Source organism: Solea senegalensis, linkage group LG12 (assembly GCF_019176455.1).
Source record: "Solea senegalensis isolate Sse05_10M linkage group LG12, IFAPA_SoseM_1, whole genome shotgun sequence".
Taxonomy (NCBI): Eukaryota; Metazoa; Chordata; class Actinopteri; order Pleuronectiformes; family Soleidae; genus Solea; species Solea senegalensis.
In genome coordinates, this window is record NC_058032.1 from 15,176,884 (window position 1) to 15,202,279 (window position 25,396).

The following is a 25,396-nucleotide window of genomic DNA, read 5'->3' on the forward strand; positions in this document are numbered from 1 at the left end:
CTATTAAGTCTTTGGTGAATTATTCTGGTTTTATGTATTCTGTTGGCTACATTTAGTAAATTATAGGATGGGAGGTTACTGTTACATAATTTTCTAGTAATCCTTAAACATAATCAGGGTTTTTTTTTTGCAGCTTAAATGATTCCTTTACTTACTTATATACTGAGGGATTGTGAAAGGTTCAGTGACACGACTTGAGCTGTTATAAAGCAAGGTTTACATCTGTTCATTTCCGCTGTCTTTTTAAAATCTTTGTGCCTTGAATTTATGCTCCTCCATTTCTTTGAATTGGCCTATTCTTAAAAAAAAACAAAAAAACAAAAAAACACAACCATCCTGAAGAGATTGAATCTTTCTATACTGTATATTTAAAAAACGGTGTATATTTAGAACAGTGGGTATTTTTCTTACTCGGATGATTCATGTCACAACTTAATGCTTTTCTTACTATTTCTGTGGGTAGACCAAACGGAAACATGTTTTCCTAGATGATGTCCAGTCCTGTAGACTTTCCTCGTGACGGGGACTGAAGAACATGTCATAGCTGCAGGTGACTTTTGCTAACCAGTACATATTTCTGGATATCAAACGACGTGTAGTAAAAAAGGCTTCAGTGTCTCCTATTGAAGTGTTCCAGCGTTCTGTTTGGTTGAGAGCTTCTGACCTCATTCATCCATATTTTGCAGTGAAGGATCATGAGTGGCACCGTCGTAAGAGTTGAGACTGTCGTGAAGGCGTTTACTGATACAATCAGTCGACAGAAATTCAAACTGACTGCTGTCACTCAGATGGAAAGTATTTGTAAATTTGCGACTGATGATTGCACTTGTTAGGATTATTTTTTTTTGTTCTTTTTATTCAAGTATAAGACGTTTGCTGTAAAACAAAAGCAAAAACGGTTCCTCAAGGTTTCTCTGTGCATTTGCATTCCATCAACATTTAATAATCTAATCTAAATTTCTGTAGTTGCTAACCACTCATCATCCACTGGTAACCCTGACTCTCAGCATGTAATATTTGGATCATTTTATAAAGCTAGGCTACAAATCTATCCTTCATTGTTGTGCTTGACATTTTGTAAAATAAGCTTTTTCTGGCTCTCATGTTTACGGAATATGGAGCGAGAAGCTGCAGGCAGTTGGCTTGACTAAGAAAATCCAGATGCTTAATAGATCAGCAGCTAACACATTACAGCCTCTTTTAAAAACCAAGGAGGTTATGTTTTTGGCTTCATAAGCATAGGTCATAATAAAGGATGGATATTGATTGCATTTTGTGGGGATTTAGAAGGAAAAATGTATTATATTTTGGTGATGATCCACTTGTGTTCACACTGTGGGGAACTGAGTTTCTTTTTTTTCTTTAGTTGAGAATGTGATTTTAGTCGTTTCACACAAAAAAACACCCAACTGTCTCTTAACCAATAGCATAAAATAACTCTACAATAGTTTACGCCCATTCACCCATTCATCCAGACAAATCTTTCACACTAGAAAACTGAGAATGCTCAGAGAAACCTTACTATATTTTGTGTGACATGTGCCTTTTTAATTGTGGCTGGTATCACAACCTAGACCTGTGAATCAGGGATGATGAGGCGGGGGTGAGCAGGTGGGCAAAGACGGCCGTTTTTATCCTAAATGAAAGGATGAATAACTTTACTCTGGACCGTCACTGGCAAAGCTGAGCATATCCGAGCTTCCTCTAAACTCAAAGACAGGGTGTTGATTGTCGAGGTGACTTTTGCTCGTCGGGAAATGGCTCTCTTTTCCCACCTGGTCCCTTTTAAACACTGAATGTGTTGTATCCTTGTACATTCAGCAAATATATGATAAGCCTGTAGCTTACAGTGTTATCAGTACATCTGTGAAATGGATTCAGGATTTTGCAGATTTGGACTCTTCATTGGCTACTTCAGTATAATTGTTTATAAGTCAAAGACAAACATGTCCGTATCGACCCCTCTTTTTTTCTCTTTGCAACCTGTGTAACTTAATTCCCTTTTTATTTCCTGATAATTAACTTAAATAATGAAGAAAAAAAGAGAAAGATTTCAGAGGTTGAGCCAGGTCCTTTTTTTTTTACCAGATATCTATGGAGCGTCTTAGTCTTGAGTTGCATGAACGTCTTTTATTATGGATTTTGGAGACTTTCAGTAGCTGAAAAAAAAGACATATCAGTTTAGTTTATTAATAATCCCTGTTCCTTGTCTCTTTTCTCTTTGACCTAAGACTGGCTGTACGCATGGAGCGCCCAATGATGACTAACGTCTTCTGGCAACCACCAGCTTAGAGTCAGTGACACGTGGGAAACTTTTACCTTTTTAGGAAAATGTCTCCAGAAACAGTTGAAACACAATTAACGAATCACAAAGCAGGTTTTTATTCTCTTTCTTCTTTTTTTTTTCCTTTTTCAAAAGTATCATTTGTGTCAGTTTCCCTGTCACTTATCTGTTAGGACGTTTAACTTTCACTTGGTGTTTTCACACTGCAGTAATGTTGCATTTCTAGCAAGTAAACATTCTGTGGAGTGTATGCAGCTCCAGTGAAAGTCACCTCTCTATATTGTCAATAGAATATCAACAGTATGGAGTTGCTTTGTATTGTAAAAAAAAAAAAAAAAGAAAAAAAATCCTGATGGGGAAAAGAAAGGGGGCGTGGAATTGTGTATATAATGATGTCACTATTTGTCTGAGAAAAGATTTGTACAGTTGTTTCAGATGTGCACTTATCCTGATATTTTCTTTTCTTTTTTTTGCTGTTTAATATCAGTAAATTGCTAGAGCTCTTGATAATAAACTTATTGATGTGTGGAAAAAAAAAAACAAGGTGGAGTCACACACAGCTGTCATTAATTATGAAACGTGCGTAGTGCTGCAGAACTTGAAGAGTTGTGACGATGGAGAGATTTGACCTGTGAGGGATAATCCACCCTAAAACTCACACATAGTCGCATTCAATTTCCACTAAGAGGCTTGTTTTTTTATTTTTATTTTTTGTAAAGTTCAATCTGTGGCATTGTAACATGGTAGGGGGTTCTTATGATGCGCTATATAGTCTGACCTTTCATGGAGAACAGCTATTTAACCGGATTGTCATATTACAATTAATTATGCCTGACCGTACGTCTATAATGTCTAGGTGTCAGTCTCAGATGCTGAGAGTAACACAGTTTAAAGATCTACACTTAAACTCACCGTGACCTAGGAAACTGACATCATGTCATAATGATATGACCAGAAAAAGGCAGCTTCTCAGGGTTTTAAAACACATCTCACTCTATGTTATCACATGACCAAGGTTCTGTTCTTGGATCACTTTGAATAGTACAATTATTAAAATAGTAATAGATGGAATATTGTGACATCATTGGACATTTTGGGAAATTGACTGGATATAGATGGAAGAACTGATGTTAGTGTTAAATGCACAACTTTCTTTCCTCCTGGTGCATCAGTATGCACAGATATGAACGGAGCTACTATTTAAACCCATATGGAATATTATCCTCCCTTTAGATGAATGGGACAACTTAGTCTCCACAGTAACTGAAGTCAAATATGTCACTTAATGTTTTAAGGTGGATTTTCCCTTCTTTTTTTTAAAGATGAAAACACTTCATGTACGTTGGTCTTTGGGGTTTACAGCCTCCATATACAGAGAATTTTTTTTTTTCTTAATCCCGCTGCTCTTTTTCAGTCACCATGGTGATGGATAATGAGACGTTTTCCCTTGTGTGTGTGTGTGTTATTTCTTTGATTTCTTTTTTTTTTACTGGTGTGAAATGTGCACAGGGTTAAAACAGAACGGTGCTGGCAGTGAGCGTCGTCTCCTAAGAGCCAGTGTGTCTCCTTTGAACTGAATAAATGAGCCACATGCAAGTTTGATGCATTGGGAAATGTACAGCCCTCGCGGCTGCAGAAGCTCCAGGACGAACAGAGCTCCTGCTGTCACATCTGAGACAATGAATGTTTGCATCTGTGACTGTTGGTGTGTTTCATTGTGCCTCCGCACACCGGGATTCAGTGTACTATGTTAGACTTTTTACTGCTGGAATTTTATACGCTTTGGCTTCTTACTAACAATCTATCACACTAACTAGACCACAGTTTGTATTGCGGTGGAAAAATGTAAATAAAATAGTTGAAGGAACGACTGCTATGGTACGCTGACCAGCTGGGGTCACTGATGAACTGGTGCTCAGTATTTCTTCTCTGGAGATTTTAATGAAGGCTCTCTCACACCTGACAGCTTATATGACCTGGGATGCTTGAGTCAACAAGAGTTTTATTCTCTTCTCGTTTTTTGAACGTTTCTTTCCTCTGTAATCTGCTCTCGGGTTCGTCTTTAAACTATTCTAATGTTCTGAGTGTATTTTTACCCATCATTCAGTGTGGGCTTCAGAAGAGAAACAACAATGATCGTACCTGCATTTGCTGTTGATAATGTCTGTCCTTTGTCCGCCCTGTGGGATGTTCACGTTTCAATGAGGTATTAATGAACGAAATCTTAAATCGGCAACATTATTGTGTTGTTGTTTTTTTTTACTTTTTTGTTCCAGATAACTTCTCTACAGATTGTACACAATGATTTCTCGGGATTCCACATTCCAGTTCAGAAACCTTCAATCCCAGTGACCATAAAGCAGCGTTCCGCATCCCTCCCTGAGCATTTAGTCACGTTGCGGCGGCAGCGTGGTTCATGTGGAACGTGTGTAGACAACACAACATTGAATCTCCTATGATTGTTCATTCTCTGGAACATCCGCGGCACACTGCGGCAGTCATTTTTGCAGAGTGCATAATGTCAACAGATAGTGATCAGATATATTGTGGGTGGTTTCAACAGTAGAAAAAACAAACAAACACTGCAGTACGAGCATTTAAGATGTTTGTGTTGACTGAACATGTCTATAGAGCAAAATACTGTATTTTGTATGCAAGCGGTTTCAATAAATACAATCTTGTATCAACCCCAACTCAACTCTGAACACTCTTTGTTTCCAAATATCTATGTTGATATAATTGTATGACAAAAAAAATACTGTTTTTAACTGTTCAAGTTCTTTAGTTTCTTCTGCTTATTACTTCACCCCATGGAGTGGGAGTGAAGTATTGTTTTTAGTGGCTCTGTGTGTTTGCACTTGCTAATATGACCGACAGAGGCTGTTTTATTATTGGCTAATTTAGCATTTTGGTCCACAGTTAAAGGAATACTTCACTGATTTGCATTTAGCTTTGTATTACTAGAATAGGGGAAGCATTTTGGAAAAGTTGAGAAAATATCTTCATTTTGTGACACTTGGTCATATTAGCGTAGCAAAGATGGCGGACACTGTTTACATTCTGGGAATGAGGTCCTGCCCCCCTACGAGTGGGTCTAAAAAGTGTGGACCAAGTGTCACTGGTGAGCACGTAACAAAAAAAAGAATGAAGATATTTCTCAACTCATTGGAAACTGCACAATGTTTCAAAAATACTAACCCTATTTTAGTAATACAAAGCTAAATGCAAATCGGTGAAGTATTCCTTTAATCCAAAACATTTCATATTTAATGTGTGATGAAAAGGCCATGTCTGTAGTGCAGTGTATTTGCTGACGTGCAGGTTGTAGCACCTGAGGTGGTCAGTGTGACCTCTCTTTGGTCACTTCAGTGGCTCATTTCTCTACCATTCACTAAAGCGTTGTGTGATTAAGAACTGTGGCCATCACTTTGTTTGGTCCATTAAACGACCACACGAGGATCCCGCAGAGAGATTATTGCTGCCTGGAGCGAGCCGACATAAAGAGCCAACATTACATTACATTAACGACATTCACTACAACATGAGTATTATTTAGATACCCACAAAAACACTCTACTTATACTCGGTAAGGCCTTTGTTAGCTGTCAAGTTCTTGTCAGAAACTTTCCTCCACGTTTAACACACTTGCATCACAACCGTCACGTCAATGTCGACTGCCAAAGGTTTAAACTAGTGATAAAATATTACACTTTGGTTGACTGTGGCCAGCGGCTCCACACGGTCAGCAACCACACTCCCAGAGCTAGATTCCCTAACACTCAATAGCAGTCAATCGCAGATGAGGACTTCCAAGTCGTTTTAATTGACCTTGGATCGGCACTACAGTTAAACCTGGTGGTCTTGATGGTTGAAGTTTGGCCGCCACTGTGTTTTTCCTCACTCACTACACTTACACAGTGCACAGACAGAGGTCTGGGTGCAGAGTGGGAATAAAAAATGACAATCCAGTAAACCTGATTGTCCATCGCTTTATCCTCCACATGAGAGTTGCAGAGAAGCTGGAGCCAATCCCAGCTGACATAGGGCGAAAGGCCAGGTACATCCAGTCCATCACAGTCAACACATCGAGACAAACAACCACTCTCACATTCATTCCTATGGTCAATTTAGAGTCTCCAATTAACCTCTTCAGTCACCAGTCAGTAACCCATTCAATTTATTTTTAAGCTGTAATTCTAATGTAAGACAAGAAGGTTGTACAGTCTTGGCATAAGTGGCTCTCTGATTTACCTGTGTGACCTTTCTGCTCTGACTTCTCACTAACAGGTCCATTCCATAGTGCAATGTGCATATATACCCACATGGGGGAGCTGTGGCACTGTCTTCATTTATTAGAGAGTGACTTGGACGAAAATCATGGGGCACACGTTGAAAATTCATGACATGCTGCTTCTCAACTTCTGCAAGAGACACACAATGAGCTCAAAGCTGAGCTCCTTCCTGGCTTTTTTTATCACTTTGTCTTTCTCTTCTGCTCCGTGTCTGCGTGTGAAACTCTCACTCTCCGTGTCGTTGTTTAAATATAAATCCCTGGCACAGATGTGCCTCTAACAACCCCGCAAAAGACACAAAGAGACACAAACTAAACCTCTACATAAACAGCTTATATAAAGACACTGACGATGATGTCATTGTGTGTGCAATATCTTTCTTATCATCTTATTGTCCATCGAGTAGTCCTACAATTTATTTTTATGAATTCTGCTACATCTTTTCATCCTTCTCTTCTCTCTGCCCCCTCCACCCCTCTCTCTCTCTCTCTCTCCAATCATTCTTTGTCTCTCAGTGTCTGACCTAGTTTTGGACAGGCGTTCTAACACACTCACACACTCACACAAATAAAACAGTGTTACTGCAGGTGCTTAAAATCCTTGAAAATGGGTGGAATTTCAATCTGGAAATGTCTGGAATTTTAATTTAGAAGTTGAAATCAAGGTCATGAAGCAGCACTTTCAGACAATGTGGCTTACGGCTGGCAGTCTCCTCTCTCCTCTCTATTAGAGGCTGCTGTACTTGCTCAATGTGACGCAGAGTAGTGCTGGCATGTTGCCCTGGACCAGACCAAAATACTCACACACATACGCACACACAGAGCCAGCAGTGTCTCTTCATATATTTTTTTTCTTCCCTCGACACATTTGGACATTCTCGCGTTCTCTCGTCTCACATGTAGGAGGACTCAGGCGAGGACAGTGATGTCATAAAGGAACGACGGCTCCATCTATCACACGCATGCTGAGTGAGAAGTTCCAACCATCTGGTCAATCATTATTCATAGTCAGGCATAAACAGTAAAACGTGCCGCCGGGCGTGTGTCGCAGCAAGTGCGCGACGGAAGATGCTGGTGCTGCTGATTTGAACGCTTGTGCACCGGAGGAACTGAGACAGAGGTGAAGTGTTGGGATGGAGATAAGTCACGCCACCACATAATATTTTGATACTCGTGGCTAATTTACCTGTTTTCAGTGTATTAACCCTTTAACACCGTTGAGACTAAACTGCTTATTTCACCCATGACAGAGTCAGAAAATGCATCAGCGCTTTTGCCCATTTTTACAGATTACATTGAACTTTCGATATCTGGCAGTCCAAGTACAAATACTTTGTTATTGTACTTAAGTAGAACATTCACACATCCGTACTTTACTTTGTTATTTAGATTTCTAGCAACTACAATCAGAAGAAGAGTCGGTATTTATATAGAGCTTTTCTGGTCTTGATGAGCTGCTTTACACTACAGTTTTGCCACGATATGGGGTTAAGTCGTTTGCTCAGGGCCACATATAGACTAGTAGAGACAGGAATTGAACCCACAACCTTCCAGTTGACAGACAACTCACCCTACCACTGAGTTACCGTTAATTCCAAAACTTTTACTTTCACTTCAACAACTTCAGTACATTTTATATCAGAAAATCACTTTTGATACTTAAGTACAGTAAATGTCATCTACTTTAAGACTTTTACTGAAGTAATATTATAAAAAGTGACTTCAACTTCTATCAAAGTCATTTTCTGGTAACGTACATGTACTTTTACTCAAGTATCCTTTTAAGGTTCTTTATACAAACTGGTAATTTACAATTTACTGCATGTTAAACGAGTGTTTCAACAGTTTAAAACGAAGAAAAACAAAAGAAAAAAGTTTTACTTGCATTTAACACACTTTGCATGTGAAATTTGAACAGTAAAAAACATATTTACAATAAAACATGCTGAAGTCTTTGTCTTTCAGTGTGCAAAAACAGGGTGGACATGTTTGGAAAGTGTCGCTGGCGATACGCTCGGTGTTAAAAGGTTAAATACATTAAGTGCAAATGGTTCAATTTTAACTCAACTTACAAACCACATTTGTATCATATGTACTAAAGCATGTGAACTCAATTTTTTTGTAAATTAAGAACATATGCTATAGCTATTTCTTATTTTTGTATTTTAATATTTTTTGACTCAAAATGATGGTTTAATGGTAAAGGTATCAAATGAATCTTTAATTCTTGTATATAATGATACAAGTATTATTTTTTGGTTATGTATTGTGCATGTTCGTGATTGCTGGCTGTGACGTGAGAGGGGTCAAAGTTCCTTTTAATCCATGCTGAATTATATTTTTTCTCTTAAATTTAATTTTGTGCTATTTTTCATCAACCTTTGGATCTCCTTTTCTTTTTAATACATTATTTTGAAAGGAAACCACATTTTTCATCGGCCATGGTAACTCTGGACACAAATGGACACAAAGACGACCTGGACTGAGAACTGTGTATTATTAATATAGTATGTTGTATTTTTTTGTAACATACTAGCTTGCTGCTTTACTGCCTTTCTGTATTATCTTATTTCACTGAAGCTGCACGAGGCAACGTTGCACTAGTGGCACTAAATTACCGTGGTAAATGAGTTGTGTACAAATTTAGGAGTCGTACAGTAAAAGCATCAATAAACTACACACACTGACAGGACCAGTGGTTTCCTCATATAAAGTAGGCACACACACACACACACACACACACACAGAGTCATGTAATGAGTTCTCACTCTGTGCTGTGGGGGAGGCTGAAGTTAGGAGGATATACAGAGGAGCAGTTGTTTGCATCCAGTCTTATATTTAGGCCGAGTTAAGAAAAGAATATTGGGTGACGGGGAAAAGAAAAGTCCTCCTCACAGTCAAAACTGTTTAAACATAGTCAAGTCTGGAGAAACTGGCGAAAATGTGTCAGCCATGTCATGAGCACACCCAAACAGTCTACGTGCTCTTTTTTATCTTTGGAATGAAAAATCCAACATCTGTTTTTCTCACAAAAAAAAACAAGCTCACACTCGGACTTGTCTGACAGGTTGTTTTTCTTGATGCAGTGACCCATGTGGTTATGTCCATCACAGGAGCACGATGCTTTCTCTTAACAACCTGGGATACTTGGGCGAACTGAGGAAGGTGGAGTATTAAGACCCACTCACCAAGCAGAAAAACCTCATCAATAACCAGTTAACCAACTTACTGTAGATCCTTCCATAACAGCATTACTTATTAGTCTTTTATCTGTTAATTAAAGGTTCAAGTCATTCAACAAATCATATTTTAGCATTAATTGCATTTTTGTCTCGTTTTTTAAAGATGCATCCATTCAGACCCAGTGCATTTGGCAGGCTTGACCCCCCCCCCATCTCTTCCTCTGGCTGTTGTTGATTTATGAATTTTATGAAATAATTGATTTGTTTCTGCACAGGATGTGATTTCACCAGAGCCACAGGTATCAGAACAGGCAGTTTTGAAGAGGATTTTACAGTAAGACTTGTGCACACAAGCTGCACATGTTGCATTTTCACTCCACGTTGTTGTATGAAACAACAAATTCAGTTTAAAAAAATCATTATAATAAAAAATAAGGAGACACGTTCACACACATTCTTAGGGATCTTGTCTAATGACATCAGTGTCGACTAAAGCCCTGGTTGCAGCCCTCTGTGGCGCACCATGTGTTCATGTACCGCCTGAGTCTCAACAAAGAATTCTCATGACTCAGAAAGCTGCTGCATGAAAGTGCACTTCACTGTCGCAGCTTTGAATTGGAAAATCGTGTTTATTTTGTGTTTCATACAATATCAGTGGAGGAAGAAAATACCTTTTATGGATTGTGACACTGTCAAGTTTGTGCATTTATAAGAAAACACAATACATCACATGGGGCATGTCATGGTATATATGTGTGTGTGTGTTCCCTGCAAGACGCCTGAAAGACCAAACACAACTACACATGCACCATTGAAATCCTTTTCTAGCTGTTGCCAAGTCACTTTTTCTCATTACAGGTTTATTTCTCAAATCATCAGTAAGTGCAATACTTGAAACAATTGGTACAAACAGCATCACAGTGATTTACCTGCAAAAACACATCAATAATTACGTGGATGTACATTTTAATGTCATGAGAATGAGAATGTCATGAGCGCTCGTATATATCACTTACTCGTTACTGTATGTGGGACACTGATGACTGAGATTGGACAGAAGACACATTTATATTTTACTGTACTTTGATTGTTGCTCTGTCAACAATGATCTGTTACAGTGGTTCTCAAGCTTTTTATACCATAAGTACCACCTGAGAAGATATGGAGCTCTTAAAGTAACACAATCATCAACAACGTTAAAACACAGAGGTGTAAATAGACCGAGCAAAGTCAACTACAGACTTTTCACAGATTTATTCCCAATAAGATAATTTTCTCTCCCGTCCTCCTCTTCCTCACTGGTATACTGAAATTAGATAGATTAGACCACTGTAAACAGTATTACAGCACAGTGCACACTGTTGATTAGATGCTAGTATAGTATAGTATGGTACAGAATAGTATAGTTTAGTACAGTACAGTACAGTATAGTACAGAATAGTACTGTATAGTATAGTATCACATTGTACAGTATAGTATAGTACAGAATAGTACTGTATAGTATAGTATCACATTGTACAGTATAGTATAGTACAGAATAGTACTGTATAGTATAGTATCACATTGTACAGTATAGTATAGTATCATATAGTTTAGTATCATATTATATAGTATATTATCATATTGTATAGTATCATTTCATTTAGTATAGTATTGTAAAGTAAAGTATAATATAGTATAGTATACTATAATAATTAGTGTTGTATAGTATAATACTACAGCATAGTATCATATAGTATTGCAAAGTATTGTGTGGTATATCATAGTATAGTATACTTGTTTAGTATAGTCTTGTTTAATATAATAGTATAGTATTATTGTATAGTAAAGTATAGTACTATAGTATAGTATAGTATAATGGCATATAGTATAGACAAAACAGTCAGAACATGATAACCAGTTCTAAAAAAAAATACAGTGATAAAGAAATAGTGTTAATAGTTATAACTAATAACTATTTTGCATGTGATGACATCAGAATGTCAGTACAGTATAGGAAACAAAAGACAATCAGACTTAATTATCAACATAACATGTGTACATTTTCTTATTCTTATTTCTATGATCAATACATGACGCCCGTTTCTGTTGATTAATAGAAAATGGCAGCAATATTATTGATTATTGAGTATTAATTGGCCTGAATACTTAATTGCTCTGCTATTGCTATTTACAGTGTGTTCAAAACACTGAGAAACTGTGTATATGGTATAAGTGATAATGAGGATAAACAGGTAGATTTGAGATTTTCCACTTCTGATCTGACCCAAAAAAAAATGTCAGCACACTTCATAATTTGTGTTCCTTTGGGGGGTGAGGATGACGTCAAAGTTTATTTTCTAAGTTGATTATAAATAGCTCTCTTCTTGTTATGAAGGAAATCTGTCTGTGTGTGTGTGTGTGTGTGATTGTGTGTGTGTGTGTGTGTATCCCTCCCTCCACCTCTGCCTGACTGTCAGCTCATGCCACGAACACGTAGCAGCTTCCTGGCAGCGGCTCGTGTCTACTCTCTCTCTCTCTCGCGCGCTCGCGCTCTCGCTCTCTCCCTCCCGGTCTCACTCTGTCTCTCTCTTACACACACACACAGAGTCAGTACCAGTAGCCTATGTAGAACCACGTAGCAGCAGCTTTGGATTTTAAGCAGCAGCAGCAGCAGGAGCAGGAGCAGGAGCAGCAGGAGCAGCAGGAGTCAGAGCGGTCATGGATCTCTTTGAATTTGACTTTTTCAGAGACTGGGAGCTTGAACAACCATGGTAAGTCCACGAACACGAACACGCTGCTTTATTATTCAGACTCTGTGTTTTTTTGTTGTTGTTGTTTTTTTTTAAATGCCCGTGTGTGTGTTTACTGAGGACATGACATCCCGGAGCCAAGGCTTTAAATAGCGTGTCTAATTATTAGCGGAGCCGAAGCAGCAGTGAAAGTGAGTCCCGGGGAAAAAAACCGTGCAAACCGTATTTCTTTGTCACTGTAAAGCTGTAAACCGTTGCTGCGCGAGACAAACCGGGAGGCATGCGCGCACAAACACACACACACACATACTGATGTACACACACATGCCGGCTTTCACTGCTGTGATTGTGATATTATATTAAGGAATGTTTGATTTGCATGTGAGCGCGCACCGGCTGATGTGACGTGACAGAGCGGTGACATGCAGGGATGTGAGTGAACAAATGAATGAATGAATGAATGAATGAAATCTTCATGTCAGACTCAAGTTTTCGCAGTTTGGTTGTAAAGTGTGAACAGAGTTCAGGTGTGTGTGTGTGTGTGGTTATTGTACTAATGTCAGAGGAACTAACATGTTTCCATGTGTGTGTTGTTTGTGCAGCTCTGACAACATGACAGTTGCCACACGTGTGTCATGTGTCATGTATGTTGTGGGCTGTGATACTGTGTGCTCCACACACTCAGGCTCACTCACATGTTGCTGACAGGACGTGTCATTGTTGTTGTTGATTTGTTGATTCGTAGAGCGGAAAGAGATAATCTAATATTAAAGTATTACAGTGGTCAATTATCAATTATCATTCTGTGATTCATCTGAAGAGGAACGTGACTGCTGTTTGAACATTTGGAAACCATGTCTTAACAATGAATCCATCACAGGAATAGTGACTAATATGAGTAAATATTACAGTATTGTGTATATAGTATAGAGTTTGTGCCAACAGCATTGATTGATTGAAACCATTAATGGATTCTCATAAAAAAACAACAATATTTAGCTCAGACAATATTTATTATATGGGTCTCAACAATCCTTGATCTCTGGGGCTTAATATGATATGATGAATGAATATGACTGTGTGTGTGTGTGTGTGTGTGTGTGTGTCGGTATGTGCTCCCTCAGAAGTGACAAGAAAATGTAGAACTGATAATTCCGGAGTTGGTTTGAGGTCATTTGGAAACAGTCTCACTGTTCCACTGATTGTCCAACAGGGGGCACTAACAAGTTGATATTTCACATGTAAAGTGGCCCGCTCAGTATACGTATCTCCCCACCAATATTAATAAAATTAAAATATTTATTTTGGCAGAAAAAATATAGTCCGGTCACCAAATCACCAAAGTGTGTGAATATCAGGAACTCTGTCAGATTCAGGAAATGATTTGCCATTAAAACAATACAAATCCATATAGCAGTGTATTAAACACCAGTCTTCTGTGAAGTCACTTAATATGCAGCAGAGAACATAAGGACAAAGCCTCAGATGGTGAAAAGTGCTGAAGCCTTTTAATGCGAGGTAAGCTGCAGGACACCGGAGGTTTGAAAGACGACAGAGTGAGATGTATTTCTCTGCAGAATATGTCATTTATAACATTAATGTGTGCAGGATTTGGAATAAAAACAGAGCTCAGATTTGACTGGGTTGTTCAATTTAAGCTGTACATTTAAAGTGCAAAGCACCTTTTAATTTGACCTCTTATTCATCCATGTACGGTTGACCCTGAAATGAGTGGATGACCCAACTGTACCTGCTGAATATTCATTAAATAAAGATACAAAAACATCTTGTTTTCACCACAGTTGGATGCTGGGTAGGAGACTGTACAGTGTGTGTCAGAGTCAGACTTCCCACATCGACTACAGTATTGTAGTGGGATCGCAGTAGCTTGGCGACCGTGTTGCTGTTTTGAATCCTTATTGTAGCAGGGGAGTGACTGTGAGCGGAAAAGTGACACACACTGCTGTCCCTCAGCAGCCACTGTGGAAGGGCCCTGGAGCAAGGTACTTAACCCCCCGCTGCTGGAGTGGAGCTGCTCAGGGCTCAACAACAAGCTCAGGGTGTCTACACATGTAACCCCTCCCCCTGCCACCACTCCATCACGCTGCTGCTGTCAGCCGCTCCTTATGGGAAACCGGCCTCACACATAGAAATCTGCTTTATTATAGAGGAGAAAACACAGGAATGTGTACACACGGCAGAAGAATGAAAGGAGCTGCTGATGGTTTGACAGAGAAAAAGCTCCGATTGAACAAAATGACAATTATATACTGAACAGCTATGCCTTTGATATCGCTGTGTGTTAATCCACTGTTTCCCATCTGAGGAATAGAAATAAATGTAAGCAGTCAAAAGATGAGTAATGGAAAAGAAAATGATGATGCTATTCTTAGTGACTTCAGGGTAATTCCTTGGAAAATACTAAGTCTTTTAACAGTCCACTGAAACAAGCAGATTTTATTCAGGAAAATCATTATTTTGATTTATTTATTTTTTTTAAAGGACGAAACTCATATAATTACCCCATTCCTATTGGTCAGAAAACTGCTTAATACCAGGTTTAAACATAATTCTCAGCAATTAATTGATAAAGTAAGATCGCATTCATCCTCCGGTCATTACTGCCATAAACCTTAAACCTCAATATTTTCATTAAATCACAAGACTTAACTGTATTTCACTCAGCGACATAAAATCTTTCTCTCGTTGAATTCTAACTAAGCGACCAAAGTAATGTGGTACAAAATGGTAACGACGAATAAAATAACAAATAATGTTTTTCAAGGTTTTCCCAGGTTGCTTATTTAAGTGTGAAAGAGGTTATGTATGCAACCTCAGATTAGTTTTGTAATAATTTACTTGAAATGTCACATGGACGTGAGACATGAGACTGTCCGTCATGTGACCTTGGAGGAAAACTGCTACAAATGAGGTTGTTTTATTATGGGCAGAGATTATTTCTGCTATAGAGATTAAATGTCAATCCTTTAGTTGAAGAAAGTGTGTCGTTACCGCCGTCTGAACCATCCATGGTATACACACTAATTGTAAAGTCAGATTTGAATTATTCTTATTTTCTTTTTAAATAGCGATGGTGGAAAAAGTAGTCGGAGCCAGGGGAGAATATGACGGCAGTGCTGTCAGCTGAGGACACACTGAGACGCAGTCTGACCACTGAACCAGTCAAACAGAAGTAATATGATGAATGTAATGTAGTGACTTCATTTAGGCCAAAGACAACAGGGTGTAATGGATGTTTTTGGAAATGGAGCCAGTGCGGCACACGTCTACGATTTGAGGAGCAATCTAACTTGCGATTTGTGATATTCTAATCTTTCACGATATGATTCTTTTAAAAGTCAAGCTTCACTTATGAAATGTATACCATACGTATATATATTTAACTTTTTTAGAATGGCTTAGAAATAAATTGCAGCCTTTGTGGTTTCCAAATTGCGCTTCTTCCAAGTGTGCAATTTCGATTTGAAAGTGATAAATTGTTCTCGTCGCGTCTTCCACCAGCAGCACCGCTTTTGATTTGTCAGGCGGCTCAGCGCCAGCAGATATTTAAATGGACTCAACTGTCCGAGATTATGAGGAGAATGGAGTGATAATGGATGAAACCCCCAAACACAGAGAGATTTTTAAATGGCCTTATTTTCTTAAAATTTACAATGGATTACTCAGACACAAAAGGCGACACACACCTTCAATAGAAACCATGAAAATCACTGAGATTGGAGTTAAAAGTCTGCCAGTCGCCATTGATGTGCCGCTCCTGTTTGACAGTGTATTTTCCCTTTAAGGCAAAAAAATGAGAGAGAAAACAATTTTGAAGCTCCCCACGCCTTTGTTAAGTCTGAACGAATCCAACACTGTAGGTCTCCTCCTCCTGAAGAAATATCCTTTCATCTGTTCCCCTCTTTGTTGCTCTTTCTCCCTCCACCTCCTCCTCCTCCTCCTGCATCTCACCCCTTGTTTCATTCTCTCGCTCAGATCTGAAGGCTTTGTATGATTGTAATAGGGCTTGCATTGAATGCTGTGTACTCCTCACTGTAATTGCCCATCATGTAGCTGGCTAATCATGGCAGTGGAATCTGGGGGAGATCGCTTTGAATGGTAATTGACACTGATGGTGATTGGTTGAACCATTTAAGAAATTAATTAGGGGGTTGATTACACTTACCGTCAGCAAGGAATGCTGTGTGTTTTGGAACTTACAATTGAACATCTGCAGAATCATATTTTCCGGACTATTTTTCTAATATTATTACTGGATGTCTTTGGATCCTGGAATGATTTTTCTGTTTGCACAGCTTTAAGATGTAAAAAAGTTTTATTAGAAACATTTTAAGTTGCCTTCAAAACCATAAAACATGATGGAATCTGCAGGGGGAAAAAAAGTGGTGACAAGAGTCAATTTATAGTCATGCATTCAATGTTCAATCTGCCCGTCAGTCGTCCCGAGCTCTCACTCAGCTCACACATCACACGTGTGAGTTCAGCGCGCGCACAATCGTTCAACACACTGCCGAAATGTCCATCTTCCCATCCTTGATGAGACCAACATCATCAGCAGCTCAGAGGCTGTGAAAAGATGCCGCGTCTCATCCCCGAGTGCCAACAATCCACAAACAAATGCTGCAGAACTAACGAAAAACCACATAATGAAGGAATTTTTTCCATTTTTCGCCCCTCAGCGATGTAACACGTGTGCTACGTTGAAGCTGGTAAAAACTACTCAGATCAATGTTAATAAAATAAATTCACCACAAACATTTTTCTCAAAAAAAAATGACTATAAATAAGATGAAGCTATAAATACAGTTTTAGACGAACACAAGTAAATGTAAGCAGGACTATTTGTTTTTTTTAATTTAACTATTAGATTCCAGGTAAGGAAACCTTTCTGCATGGAGTTTGCATGTTCTCCCCGTGTGTGTGTGTGTGTGTGTGTGTGTGTTTTCTCTGGGTTCTCCGGTTTCCTTCCACAGTCCAAAAACATGCAATATGGAGATTAGGTCAATTGGACACTCAAAATTGACCATAGGTGTTAGTGAGAGTGAATGGTTGCTTGTCTCTATATGTGTCCCTGTGATGGACTGGTGATCTGTCCAGTGTGTGACCCCGCCTTTCACCTTGTGTCAGCTGACAATGACACCAGCGCCCCCCCCATCGCGATCCTCATGTGGAGGATAAAGTGGTAGAAAATGGAAAGGGATGAATATCAGGTGAAAATAAAAAAAGAAGAAGAAAAGAAAGACAGGATTTTAAAGTTTATTTTAACATATTGATCTTTGAGAAGATCACAACTGACTCTTAAATGTTAAGATACATACATTTGCTAATATGGTCTGGAGTTGAGTGGGAATAAACCAAAACAGCTCAAATACATAACAATAATAATAACCACCCTCTAGAAGTGAATAATGTTAGAGGCAGGGGAATTCTCCCGGGATTTATTACTACAATTGACGCCATCAGCTGTTAAAACCCATTTGTTTAAATACAAAATAACGATGAAGAACTTTGATTTGATATATCCCAGAGATATTTCTTCAATTCTGCGACGAGCAGTAATTGTAGGAGGAAGCTGTCACTGATTCCTGACATTCTCTCCAGCGTAATATTATACAGATGTGTTTTTCCAGCTCTAGATATATTTTAAGACAGGAGTCTGAATCACGACACCAGCTGAACACATTTTCTCCGTTTCTTTTAGGACTTAACATCGAGTGTGACTAGGACACGGCAAAAGACCATAAATGGTCGGTCCGAATACCACATCTGTGACATATTAGGATGAAACATGTGGAGCAAGAACTGAGAAGGAGACAAACTATTCTTCACTGACGTGCTTACACACAGTAGTTACTGCAGTCAGTCAGGTGACACCTGTCACCACTTACTACTGACTCTTTCCTTTCAGCATGATCAATCTCTTATACAGAACCTTGTATAATAATATACTATTATAATAAATAAATATAATAATAAGTTTCTCTATGTAAAACAACTCTAACAGTGTCTTCATCAGAAATCACATTTAAGGATGAAGCCTTTGAGTTAATTGATGGACAGATAATCCACTTAAATGACTGGGTGACGTTAGCTGTTCAAACTTTATGATTAAATGATTTTAAGGTGCTAGAAAGTGTCCTGTGTGGATCTTTTAGGGTTCACACACACACACACACATGTGTGCTGAATAAAGAGCTAAGCCATCTGCTTATTTTCTTAATTGCCTGATAGGAAACTACAACAGGAACCATCTGGATGTGAGACAACATTTCAAGCAGAACACACTTGTCTTTATCAGTGAAACTTTGCCCAAACAAGGTTTAAGGAGAGAGTGATCCTCCCACTGTTCCAGTGAGAAGACATGAATGAGTGAGTCCAGAGGCTTTGCTCTCATGTTAGTTTTGTAATTCTTCATTAGTATAGTAATGGAAGTTTCATTTTTTTTAATAATGACTTCTGTACCCAGAGCCGTGGATTACAGAATTAACTAGTCATGAAGGTCTTTAATTCAGAAATGTGTTCCAGTTAAAATAAATGATGAGAAATATCACAATAGCTAAACAAGCTTTTAGCTTAAAACTATCACCGATTTGCATTTAGCTTTGTATTATTAGAATAGGGGTATTATTTTTGAAAAATTGTTCTTATAAACTAGAGCTGAAACAATTAATCGATGAATCGATTATTAATCGATTACTAAATTAATTGACAAGTATTTTGATAATAGATGAATCAGTTTGAAGCTTTTTTCATGATTACAACAAGAATTCCGATTGTTTAAGCTTCTTAAATGTGAGTATTTTCTTAATTTCTTCGCTCTGGATAACAAAGAAATCATTAAAAGTCAATCATTTCGGTTTGTGTCATTTCCGGGTTTGACGAACACAGATCAACATTTTTTTAAGGTTTTCTGATATTTTATGGACCAAACGATGAATCGATTATGAAAATAATCGTTTGTTGCAGCTCTATTCCCAACCTCAGTTTCCCCGTAGTTGAGAAATATCTTCATTCTTTTCTTTGTTACGTGCCCACCAGTGACACTTGGTCCTTTAGCATAACTGTTAGCAAAGATGGTTGACACCTTTTACATTCTGGGAATGAGGTCCGCCATCCGCCTACGAGTGGGTCTAAAAAGTGCGGAATTAGCGCTGCAGTTTCAAGACTCGGACCAAGTGTCACTGGTGGGCATGTAACCAAAAAAAAAGATATTTATATATATCTCTTCTTCTTGGGAAACTGAGGTTGGGAAGTAAAATCTTTCAAAAATACTACCCCATTCTAGTAATACAAAGCTATTCCTATTAGCTACAAAGACATATTCCTATTGTTGTAGTATATTTTGGTGGCATGTAACTATATCATGTACAAAGTAAAGTATGTAATTAGAAGCAGCCATAAATAAGCTTTTCAAAGTAAAGGTAGTTAGTGAAAAGATGGACTGGTTTAACTCAAAGAAAGTTGAGGAGACCTTTAATCCTATAGACGTGACATAAAGTGGTTGGTTAAAGACATTTCCTGAAACAATGTTGTGTTCACAGGAAACTTTTTCAGTTTTTCAAGTGCCACAGAAAAAGACAGTTTATGTTTCGTGCCATATTTCTGCATTTGCCTCACGCTGACTTTAAGATGCACCAAATGTGTTTTCTTCAGGGTAGATACTGTTTGAATGCTGCAACGTCTTCAGGGGCGTCAAAGGTCTTGGAGGATTCTTCAGCTCTAATTTGCACCTCAGCAGGACACATTAACACAGTAACACATATGGTCTGTTGAATAAACTGTTCCCGGAGCTCCTGAATTCATCTAGCCTAATATTAACAAGAAATCTAATAATTACTGGCTGAGAAGAACTTGGATGTGGTACAACTGTAGGTCCACTTGCTCCACTTTACTCAGCACTGTGGGTACAGTGTGTCGTCTCTGTTCTCTTACCAAACCAAATAGATTCTTAATAGATTACTAAATTAACCGTCAACTGTTTTGATAATTGATTGTTCAGTTTTTTTAAAATAATAAAATAAAATAAATAAAACAAGCTTTTTCATTTTTTCAGCTTCTTAAATGTGAATGTGTTTTGGTCTCATTGCTAAGAAATCGTTACAACTGAAATATTTGGTTTTACGGACAAAACAAAAATGAAAAATGATAAATAAATGTAAATAAGTCACTTTTGGTCCAAACTGAACTGTGTACACTCTCTGATAAAACGATACTATACTATAGAGGCCCAGTGATGGTAATACTGTGGTGAGTTTCACAACTCCGTTATTAGCGGCATTCATTTTAACACTGAACATTTGGAGAACAACATTATTATTGCACAAACTACTCTTCAGTCCTGTGAGTTGGGTCATGTCGTGGATAATTAGCTCTAAGCCCACAGGGCTCAGTAAAATATGACAATTAGCTATGGCGCCATTATCTCCAAAGGTCAAACCTCCTTGAATAAATCAGATTATTATTACTACTACTAAAAACATTCTAGTCTCTAGTAGGGTCGGGTAATAACTTAGTAACGGTATACATATATATATATATATATATATAGATATATATATCTCTATGTAACCTTCTACAGTCATACTGTAAAAGAGGTTCAACGCATATCAATATAATTTAACATTTAAAAGTATAACACATGTAATCACTTTGAATGTTGTTGTTTTTTCAGATTTGTGAAATGTTAACAGGTGCATGTCGTTTTCAGCTCATACAAAGTTTAAATCCAAAAAGTGCATGTTTCTTTAATTTTTACCCAAGAGCTAAAATGAGTCTTAATGATCTGACATTTGTTATGGTAATTATCGAAATTGATCCACTATAACCCCCTAACCTTTGTCAGCCCTAGTGTCGAGTCAGACTGTTTATCTTGGTTTTACAGATCAAAAAGAATATCTTTATTTCAAATAGATAATAATAAATGATAAGGCACTCCGTGTGAGAGCAGCTGAAGTATTTGTTCCCCTGAGCTGCAATTTCTTTATTAAAAAACTCCATCAAAAGCTTTTTAAATCAAGCCTCTTATAAGATTTGTATTGTAAATGATATTCCTGTTAATATAATGCAGGCATTGCAATTGCATTGTCAATAGATGCAACTAAAGCCTTGGAACTACTGATTATGCCATAAAGCACAACCGTGAACAGAACTACAGAAGATCTGCCCCTTGACTTTAGATCACCAGGCTAAGGTTTTAGCTGCTTTCCATTCCATTATTGACAGAGTAACTGTCATGAGAGTGTTTCTCACCTTTCAATGCTCATATTTATCCGTGAGGGATTTGCACCAGAGTACTTTTTATGTCTTTATAAAGATTACTTTGGGGGCAATTCTTGTTATTAGACAATACACAGAGGGGAGAGGGAGCTGTTACAGAGTCTTTGAACCACACACAGACGCACGGCAAAGAGAGAGAAAGAGAGAGAGAGAAAGAGAGAGAGGGACAACTTCATGGATTTAAGCACCAGGTTCACTAAGTTGCACAAATATCACACAGCAATCATTTTTTTAAATGTGTTTTTCGAATGAAATTGAGTATAATGATATAAACATTACGATTCTGTCTGATATCACGAATCATAGCGCAATCGCAATTCCCGTCAAAATAATCGCAATTACATATTTATCCTGAAATCTTTCAGCCCTAATGCAGACTGCATGTAGATATATAGATGTGTAGATATATACAGTAGGCATGTGTCAGTTGTATGACTGTGGTGTGAATGGAACAGCAGGCCTGTATGTTGAGTGGGACATGTCACACAATTATTATATGGTGGAAAGTTGTCTTTCGACTCAAAGGTTGTGGGTTCGATTCCTGGGCAAGACACATAACCCCACATTAACCTGGCAGCGTGTGATTGGGTATGTGAGTGTGAGCGAACGGCAAAAACTGACTCCATCAGACTTGTGTCAACACACAGTATCTAAACATTGAAGCTCATTTCATGAGTGTCTGCAAATATAGAATATCTATTGTTGTTTACTTGATGATTATTTAATCTGTCAACTGTTTGTTTCTGATAATATTCATCCATTCGCTGTGACAGTTGAATTGGTATTCAGTTAATGAAGAACTTAAAACCTGAAATTACATTCACTAATTTGTTGTTAGAACTAATTACAATTCATTCTTTGCTTGAAGTAGTGTTCCTTTATTTTTTATTTTTTCTGTGTGTGTGTGTGTGAAATTTTAATTAGTAATTAGTTTAATCAGTAGATGAGGAAGAGCGCTTTGCTCCGTGACACTTCTCCAGACAGCAGACACGTGATGGGATGTGATTTTCTGCAACATTGACCGTCTGTCTCGCTGCTGTCACTGGGAGGACATCTCCAACTGCTGCTCCGTATCCACATGCACGCTGCTTCACTGCTGCTTGCAACAATAATAAACTTGTTCATCCAAACAAGAGCAATGATTCTCATTCAGTGTCATCGCTGTCATGGAGCTACTGTTGTAAATTTCACTTTTTAACTGCCGCGCCTTATTAAAAAACCCAAACAAAATTAAATCATATATGCCATAAAAGTTGTGCCTGGGTCAGACACATTAGCAGGAGTCTCCCCCCCACTCCCTCTCCCTCTCTCTCTCTCTGTCTGTCTCACTCTCTCATGAGCAAGAGACTTGGCAGTCAACACCAGGTAGCTTCTGCCCTCATGCCCCCCAAGATACCAATACACACACACACACACACACACACACACAGTACACCAGGTCCCGAGGTTGGCAGAGCCATCTGCCAAGAGGAGCATAGTGCTGAGGAATGATAACACAGACACACACAAACACTCGCACACACACTCTTTCTTTCTGTTTTGACACAAACACTGACAGAGACATAAACACACACACACACACACATATAGTTCTCTCCTGTGCTGTGGTTGGCACTGGCAATGATGCTGATACTTCTTTTGTGTATATGTGTATAAATATGTGTGTGTGTGTTCTTGTATGGGTATCTTGGTGAGGACCAGAGAACTTAGAAACCATAGGGAATGAGGACATTCTGGCTGGTCCTCACGTTCTAGGGTAAGGGATTTTGTTAAGGAATGCATTGTGTCCTCACAATGGATGCGGTGCAAACATGTGTGTGTGAGTACTGTCTCTGACTGGCTGAGAGCCAGCTCAACTCCTAATTCTTGCTCTATACAGACATATTGGAAATCCGTCTATCTGGCTGTTTTCAAATGTTTTATCAGACTCTGTCTGTCCAGAATCATTACAGAAGAAACACAAAGAGTCTACAAAGGTTTACAAAGTCAGCTCACACCCATCAGCATCATTATCTTCACAGAAAGCAACACCTTTGTGTCTGTAGCACTAAGTGTTGTGTCACTTTTGTGTTCAGGTGTTGATTTAATGTACAGGTGACTTTTGGCGTATTTCCACCAGCTCTACTCGCCTCGCCACGGCACAGTTTAAGTAGCGTTTCCACTAGCATAGTACCTGGTACCAGGTACCATTTTTAGTACCCACTCAGGCGAGGTTCCAAAAGCGTGCTGAGTAAGATGATTAAGATGATTAAGATGATAAGATGATGCACAGCCGTGCAGAGATGATTCCGCCCACGTTAAGTAGGTACTTTTTTTGTAGTGGCGATGCAACCTAATCGTGCCGTGTCGCGCCGAGGCGAGGCGAGTAGAAATACGCCATATGTATATGGTGGGTTTTTTTTTCTATCGCCGTTACATTGTGCATTGAGTTTTAACTTTAAACCAATAAGCTTTATGTCAATCATGGACCCATGCTAAGAGAAACGCAGATTGTTGAGGAAAAGTGTCTTCCATGCTTCAAGCTGCTTATTATTCAAGTTAGTTTCAGCTTAATCTGACGAGGTGGTAATCTACATGGACATGCTCTCTCTCTCTCTCTGTGGCCTGGAATTTGCACAATACAACTACTTTTGTAGATGGTTGTTTTGTGATATCAGTTTGACTCTAACGTATGTTAAAGTTGAACTAATTTAAAGAATATATTTAGACTAAATACAGAATTCATTTGGAACAGATTTAGAAAAACACAGGCATTAATTATTTCAGAGACAAATATAAAACACAACCTTCATATTTCTAAAATCCTGACCACGACACTGTAATTATGTATTATTTATTCTCGAGATGAATGGCAACTCCTGTGCTATGTAATTGTGAAATATTAAATCTGGTTTCCAATAGATAATCGTTATTCACAACTTGAGCTTAACGGCTTAAAATCCATGATATAATTAATCACAGGTTGTCACGTTTAATTCTGAAGAAAATCAATTGTGTTTCACCACGCTTCGTTTGAAAAAAGAAAGGTGAGGCGACGAGCTGCTCTTTTATACATGTAGCTAATAAAAACGAGCTATTTACAGCTCACTAATTCTGTGTGCTGCTGCTTTCTCAAATGTATTGATGATTACTGAAGCTAAGGTGCAATGTAAAAATAGAATTCAGCAGTTATGAGCGCAATATTGTGTCTCCTTCTGTATATAATATCTGTGCTTGTAGCCAAGTCAGTTGGATTAGTTAGAAGTTTTAACAGTGTAATAATACACACATCTAGTACAGTGTGTGTGTATTATTATAGCTTGTTGCAGGTGAACATACCTGCATATTATCTACAGTGTCACAGAGTAGTTGGCTTCTTCGTCACACACAGGTTTTTATAATACACTGCATAAATACATTTAACAGAAAACTCTCATGTTATCATACGAGTCAATCAGAAGCCTGCGTGTGTGTGTGTGTGTGTGTGTGTGTGTGTGTGTGTGTGTGTGTGTGTGTGTGAGAGAGAGACTATGGCACATTATAGAGAGGCAGAGTCAGTTATTCTCACAGGGAAGTAGATTAAACACTGAATTTGAAATTAAACAGAACTGATAAAACTGAATTTGAAAGC

The 25,396-nt window shown here is 38.3% G+C and overlaps 1 protein-coding gene across 2 annotated transcripts in view; it reads left to right on the forward strand.

Moving 5' to 3' along the window:
- The first annotated feature begins 12,339 nt into the window (after nucleotides 1–12,339).
- The window catches only part of aff2 (AF4/FMR2 family, member 2), a 147,145-nt gene continuing 134,088 nt past the window's right edge, over nucleotides 12,340–25,396 (forward strand). For both annotated transcript variants that reach the window (XM_044040508.1, XM_044040509.1), the window contains exon 1: nucleotides 12,340–12,510. In XM_044040508.1, the coding sequence (XP_043896443.1) occupies nucleotides 12,458–12,510 (53 nt within the window). In that variant the 5' untranslated portion in view covers nucleotides 12,340–12,457. The remainder of the gene's footprint in view (nucleotides 12,511–25,396) is intronic.